At 39.4% G+C, this 7651-nt stretch overlaps 1 protein-coding gene across 1 annotated transcript; it reads left to right on the top strand.

The window, feature by feature from the left end:
- Positions 632 to 4226, top strand: LOC109726384 (nucleolar GTP-binding protein 1). Its single transcript, XM_020255935.1, has one exon. It carries the CDS (start codon positions 1972 to 1974, stop codon positions 4003 to 4005), a length of 2034 nt encoding a protein of 677 aa, XP_020111524.1. The 5' UTR covers positions 632 to 1971; the 3' UTR covers positions 4006 to 4226.

Raw genomic sequence — 7651 nt, 5'->3', positions numbered from 1 at the left:
TGAATCGTTAATTTTAACTTACTATATTTGAGTCAATTCTGAAAGGAAGACTTTGTAAGCATGATTTTCAAGAATTCTATTTCAACTGAGATCAAGTAGTTCAATTTCTCTTTCGATTAGGTAGATGAGATGGTTAACCCCGAAATTAAATGTACTTGAATTGAGTAGTTGAGATTAGATTCTAAGTATATATGTGCACTTGTCGGCATTGTAGAGCGAAGGCTCAATCAACAGAGACTGCCAAGCATGACATGGAGAGGTACTTGGTCAACAATATTAGTGACTCAGCTTTATTTACGACATATTACATATTTGGTTTATTATGCTAGATTATATATCCATATAGTCAGATCAGTAATTCATTACCCAACAAATTAGATTTCCAAGCTGAACGAATGGCATTCGAAATTTTGGAATGATAGTTATTGTGGAAAATATTAGGTAAAATTAGATGAATCTTAAGACCTTAGGTGGTTATCTCTATCTAACTCTTTGCAGATTGATCGCTGCACATAACTATATAAAGATGACGTTTCTTTGTTTTAGTATTCTGATATGATTATTCTCAATGCATTCTTCTTAATTAGAATATCCACAATATTGTGATTTAGTTTGATGTATTTAGTAAATTTTTAGGATGCATGGTTTTAAAAGCTTTAAGTGTCTCATTTGTCCTCTAAATTCTATAGCTTTACATTACCTATTATACATTAGATTTTTGATTGATTGATGATTGAGGAGTCTCTGAATTAAACCGATTTCAAGAAAAATAAATGATCCAATGATTAAATAATAATACTAGTATAGTATGGTTTGATCAAAATCTGAGATATTATGATAGTAGTTTTTTCAAAGATTTGCTTGAAGAAACTCATTGTTTTTAGATAACCTAGAGAATGATTTTTCCATGCAAACCCTCTGGTTTTTTGTAGATGTTTTCTGCTTTCCATCTCATGTTTCTAGTATGAAGATTGATTTGCTGAGACGAAAAATATAACTATTCTGTTTTCTTTTTTATTTTCTGGATCTTCACCTTCTTTTCTCTCTATTCAACATTCAAAATCTGTGTGTCTTGTTGGATTAATTTTTGAAAAAGAATATTATTGAACTTTTATAGGTTGAACACCAAGCTGTTGTGTTATTCTTCCTCTAGTTTTTCTCTGTCGTCTTTTGTTAATTTATTGTATTCGGACTTGAGAGTTCTGAATATCGAAGTTACTTTGAAACTTTGGCCCACAAATGAAAAGATTTAAGTACTGCAGATTGCGAAATTATTCGAGTGATTAGCACTGTTGTTTTGATTTGATTGCTTAGCCTTTCCGTACATAATTTGTTGCTTGTGTGGTTCTATCAGTTGATGGGTCTCCCGATTGTCTGGGATATGAGAAGTTCCAGTGTTCTTCATTTTTTTGATACACCGTTCTTCATTTTCTAGATTTATGAATAATATATGTAGTTTGGGCCGACCTATTGTTTTTTCTAAATTATTTTGCTAGTGCATGATGTTGGTAATTATTTATGTGATTTGATAATTTTTAAAGTATTTTATTGCCATTTAATTATTCAATCTCTCTTTAGTTTTTGCTACTCTGACAATGAAAGGTTATAAAATGATTACTCTGGATATTTTCTTTTAGGTATAAGTCTACTGTTACATATGTATTCTTCATCAACCGGGCCACTTGTTTATTTTATTCAATTCACTGATCTCTTGCTGAATTCTCAACTTGCAGTAAGTTATATTGAATGATTATTTGTGGCTGTTGGTGTGTTCTGAGGTGGGGAGAGTAGTTCATGGTTTTTATCTGGCGACCTTGAGTTAGTTTTCATAGCTGGTTTATTAGGTCATCTTACGGGCGTGTTTTCGAGATGATTCATTATCCGCCATCTTGTTATGTTTTTCTGTTTATTTTTGGTTTTGCTATGCTGTGACTATTATTTTTGTTCTTGCAGGTAACATAAATCAGCAAGATGGTCCAATACAACTTAAAGAAAATCACAATAGTCCCGCCCAAGGAGGACTTCATCAACATAATCCTCTCCCGCACCCAGCGCCAGACCCCAACAGTCGTCCACAAAGGATATGCCATCTCCCGCCTCCGCCAATTCTACATGCGAAAGGTCCGCTTCACACAGCAGAACTTCCATGAGAAGCTTTCCACCATAATAGACGAGTTCCCTCGATTGGACGGTATCCACCCTTTTTATGGTGACCTCCTTCACGTCCTTTACAACAAGGACCACTACAAGCTTGCCCTTGGTCAGGTCAACACAGCGAGGAACCTCATTGGGAAGATTGCCAAAGACTATGTCAGGCTACTCAAGTACGGGGATTCACTTTATAGGTGCAAATGCTTGAAGGTTGCCGCCCTAGGGCGAATGTGCACTGTTATTAAGCGTATCGGCCCTAGCTTGGCTTATTTGGAGCAAGTGCGAAAGCACATGTCTCGGCTCCCTTCTATAGACCCCAACACTCGTACTGTCTTGGTTTGTGGTTATCCGAACGTGGGGAAGAGCTCTTTTGTGAACAAGGTCTCTAGGGCTGAGGTGGATGTCCAGCCGTACGCCTTCACGACCAAATCCTTACTTGTGGGCCACACCGATTACAAGTACCTCCGCTACCAAGTTATCGACACCCCAGGGATTCTTGACCGTCCATTTGAGGATAGGAACATTATAGAGATGTGCAGCATCACCGCCCTCGCGCATCTAAGGGCGGCTGTGCTTTTCGTGTTAGACATTTCGGGGGCTTGTGGGTACAGCATTGCCCAGCAGGCGGCGCTCTTCCACAGCATTAAGTCGCTGTTTATGAATAAGCCTCTTATTATCGTGTGCAACAAGATTGATCTCCAGCCGTTGGAGGGGCTTTCTGAGGAGGACAAGAAGCTGGTGATGGAGATGAAGGCCGAGGCCATGAAGGCTGCGGCGGCGCAAGGCGGAGCGCCTAATGATGAGGGAGTGCTAGTGACCATGAGCACTTTAACAGATGAAGGGGTGATGGCCGTTAAGAATGCTGCTTGCGAAAGGCTCCTCGATCAGAGGGTGGAGGTGAAGATGAAGTCGAAGAAGATAAATGAATGCTTGAATCGGTTCCATGTTGCTATGCCAAAACCTCGTGACAACAAGGAGCGGCCGCCCTGCATTCCTCAAGCTGTTTTGGAAGCCCGAGCTAAAGAGGCTTCTGCTGAGAAGGCAAAGAGGAAGCTTGAGAAGGATCTGGAGAACGAGAATGGTGGGGCCGGTGTTTATTCGGCAAACTTAAGGAAGCACTACTTATTGGCCAACGAGGAGTGGAAGGAAGATATAATGCCAGAGATAGTAGATGGGCACAATATTGCTGATTTCGTCGATCCCGATATACTGCAGAGGCTGGAAGAGTTGGAAAGAGAGGAGGGCCTTCGGCTTGAGGTGGAGGAACAAGATTTTGAGTATGACGATGAAGACCTGTCTCCTCAAGAGCGTGAGGCTTTGGCGGCAATTAGGCACAAGAAGAGGTTGCTCATCCAAGAACATAGAATGAAGAAGAGCACCGCCGAGAGCCGCCCCATTGTTCCAAGAAAGTTTGACAAGGATAGAAAGTTCACAACTGAGAGGATGGGGAGGCAACTTTCTGCCATCGGGTTGGACCCCACTGCAGCTATTAACCGTGCACGGAGTAGGTCGGTGTCGATGAGGGGTCGGAAGCGTGAGAGATCATTGGTGGGTAGGGATAGCGAAGGAGAGGGCGAAGCCATGGATGTAGACGGAGAGCAAGCCAACAAGAAGCTAAGGTTGAGGTCCAGGTCGAGGTCCAGGTCGAAGTCGCGGCCGCCTGGTGAAGTTTCCCCTGGAGAAGGATTCAAGGACTCAGCCCAGAAACTCAAGGCGATAAAGATTGGGAAGAAATCTGTGAAGAAGAGGAATAAAGCTGCTCGCAAGGGAGAGGCAGATCGGGTCATCGTCGACTTGAAGCCGAAGCACTTGTTCTCCGGGAAGCGTAGTATCGGAAAAACCAGCAGGCGCTAGATGCTTGCCTCTGTGTTAGTTGCTAATGGCATGAATTTTTGTTCTGGTTTGTTGCTATTTCTGAGTATATGTTGTTTTGACATTGAAATGGTTTTGGATGAGCTCTCTCTCTCTCTCTCTCTCTCTCTCTCTCTCTCTCTCTTTAGTGCTTTGCTTCGGTAAATGAATGATAAAGATTTTTTATTTCCCTGTTTAAGAAGCTATTTGAAGGTTTAATTGAATCTCCTTTTTTAAACATAAATTTGGGTGATGTTTTTCAGAGTTTAGGGGCAGTATCTCGTTCTACTTGTGTTTACAATGTCGTGATTCTTTATGATGGCCCATATCCAAGTTATTATTATTATTATTATTATTATTATTATTTAGAAGCCTCAGGGTTCTGTATATGGAGAATTAGTGTTGAATTCAATTGGTAATCTTATTCCTCTTATTATATTCATTCCTCTTTTGTTGATCTTTTGCTAATGGTGCAGAGACACATCTACTGCCGTGCAAACATGTCATTTAGTGGAACAGAGATGCTTCCCACCCAGACCGCTAAAATTAAATTTGGTGAAAGTATACGAAACTGAGAAAAATAAATAAATTAGTGTGTATCCGGTTGCATTTGCATATTTGTATACTGCCTTTCTAATGGTCTTTTTTTTTGTTTGATTGTTGAATCTCGATCGTCCAATAAATTGTATTTTCTTATTAAAATATTGAGCCGATGAATTAGCAACGTGAGCTGCATGTTAAAAAAAAAAGAAGAAAATTTATGTGTAAAAATATCTGGATGCACTAGGCGCTTACGAGTATATTTAAGAAGGCAAATCAAACTATTTAAAAGGTTAGATAATACTAAGGATTTAAGTGCCGTGGCACGGGATCGTGCCGAAAACTTGCCGGCACGGTGCGTACCGAGCCGTGCCGATGCGTGCCGGTCAAAAAAATATTTATTTTCTTTAGCAACAAAATAGCAACAAAATATTTTAACTATTTTTTATGTCTTTTTATTACATCTTTTGAATTTTATTAAGAAAATTATTTACTAATTTAAAGAATAGAGGGTTTTGAGCTGTGCCATCGGCAATTCGGCACGGAGTCTGTATCTTGCCTGTATCTTGTTGGTACGGTACGACACGGTGGATACGGTCCGTGTCGACGGACACTTAAAATCTTGGATAATACAATGTGAATTTTTGAAAGTTGGATAGTCCGCTCTATACAATTTCACCACTAAATTTAAATTTATAGATCAGATTGATAATACGAGTTCATGTATAGAAGAATTTTTTAGTTTTGAAATTTATTATCTATGCATTAAATGTGTTTCAAACCAGTATGTGGCGACCTAGAGAATGATATTGTTCGATTTTTTCAAAATTGGTGTCTGAATGTATGATGTTTGATACACAGGTTTCCTGAACGCCAAGCAACATTTCCAATTATAATGCCTTGTGATTATTTGTCTTGGATTTTTTTTTTTTTTTTTTTGATCCCAAGTTGAGAAATAATAAAAGTAAATTAAACTATCATTCATCTTTGTTCGAATCCAAAATACTACACGTTCTCTTTGTTTATACAAAATGGGTACACACCAGACCAACTCACAGATTTAGCTACTCCATGACGCCGTTGCCGCTGTCCTGTGCCTCACCGGTGGTAGTATGATCTGAAAAGGAGTAAGCAACAAACGGGTAAGAACTTGAAATAAATTTCTAGTAGGTGCAAACGCCGAAAATAGTGTTTTTAGCCTACTAACCTCATCAAAACAATTTATTCTAAAAATAGGCCTATGAAAATAATATTTGTGAAAATAGGCTTGGAATTGACACGTAGGCAGTGAGCCAACGGAGGGAAATTAAAGTGGTGAACCATGTACCGCTTTCACATGAAAGCGGCAAATGGTTCACCGCTTTCATAAATTTTTAAAAAAAATCTAAGAAGGCGGTGAATGGTTCACCACCTTTATGTAATATTCCCTACTCGTGAAACATTATAAAACATGATGAAGGCGGTAAATGAATTACCACATATATAGATGGTGAATCATTCATCGCATTTAAAGGTGGTAAATTACCGTCTTTAAAGGCGGTGAACCATTCACCGCCTTTAACTTGTATCGCACCCATAGCAACAAGTTGCAAGTTTTCCACATTATACAAAATAACAATATTTTCAAGTATTTCAATTACAGGAATAAGTACATAAATTTATCTATACCAACTTCAACTAAACTTTAAGCATATAAAATAAGCTATACCAATATCAACACACTTCAATATGAATAAATTTAAGATAATACTATAAAAAAATTTATGTGGAAAAGATCAAAAATATCAAATATTCATGGAAATCCAAAAAATAATAAAATAATCAAGTCCCCTCCATGCCCCTCCCATGCTCTTGCTCTCGTCCCCTGCCACTTCCACGTCCACGTCCACGTCCGCGTCCTCGATCCCGTCCTTGAATATGCATATCATGCCCCTACATGCTCCTCCGATGCTCTTGCCCTCGTCCCCTGCCACTTCCACGTCCACGTTCGCGTCCTCGATCCCGTCCTTGAATATGCATATTATGCTCCATCTCAGGACGCACGGGCTCAATACCATGCATCTGATCAATATGCTCGATGGCGGTGCCCTCGACAATCGGCTCCATCCCTTACTCAACGGCCGATGGCAGTATCCCTTCCAACGTCTCAATATGACCTTGTCGTCGTCGCCTACGTCAATTTACAACATTATCGCAACGAACCTCCAATGTTAATGGAACGTTGGAGGGAGGGATATGCGTGAATGGATTATCAAAATAGGGTACCTTTGACGTAGATGGAATATCAAATGGAGGGATAGATGTTGACGGGAATATCAAATAGTGGTGATCTTCCGCCACAATATTCTCATTTAAAGCCAAATTCGAAGGTTCATGTTCAACACCCTCCTGATCAATAGTGGTGATCTTCCGCCACAATATTCTCATTAAAGCCAAATTCGAAGGTTCATGTTCAACACCCTCCTGATCAATAGTGTAACTGTCTTCAACTATTTCTTATTGCACTTCTGCCTGATTTTCTATTCCGTCATTCTCAATTCTCAATGGATACGATACAAAGTCATGTACATCATGAGAGGTATGAAATTCTCAATGGATACGATCCAAAGTCATGTACATCATGAGAGATATGAAATACGCAATTATTTCATAATTAATCACTTTCTAATAAAAAAAAATGGTGTATGATTAAATTAATTATAGCGTATTCTAATCTTTCTTCGCATAAGACGCCTTGCTCTCCACCCGGGCATGAGAACTAGATGCCATGGTAGGGTGAATGGTACGTGGGGAGGGGAGGAGGACCACCAACAACTACATTCGGAACTTCGTACTTCCTACAATTGATGGGAGAAGGCAACCTAAATATTTGTTATATTAAATAATTATACAAAAGCTATTTTGTAATACTAACCTAGGTGCATTTACTCCTTGTAATGACTCGATCCGCTAGCAACAATAATTCGTTGGGCCCAAATCACCGGCCGAAAATGCTTAAGCCCAGTTATTATTACTAGCATGCAGACCTCATATATTTTAATCAGAATCGTCTTTTCTTCCGATGTGGGACTATTAAGGCGTTACAAACTCCCCATGTTTAGACATGACG

Source organism: Ananas comosus, linkage group 21 (assembly GCF_001540865.1).
Source record: "Ananas comosus cultivar F153 linkage group 21, ASM154086v1, whole genome shotgun sequence".
Taxonomy (NCBI): domain Eukaryota; kingdom Viridiplantae; phylum Streptophyta; class Magnoliopsida; order Poales; family Bromeliaceae; genus Ananas; species Ananas comosus.
Note: the sequence above shows the minus strand (reverse complement) of the source record. Positions and strands in the feature narration are given on the sequence as shown.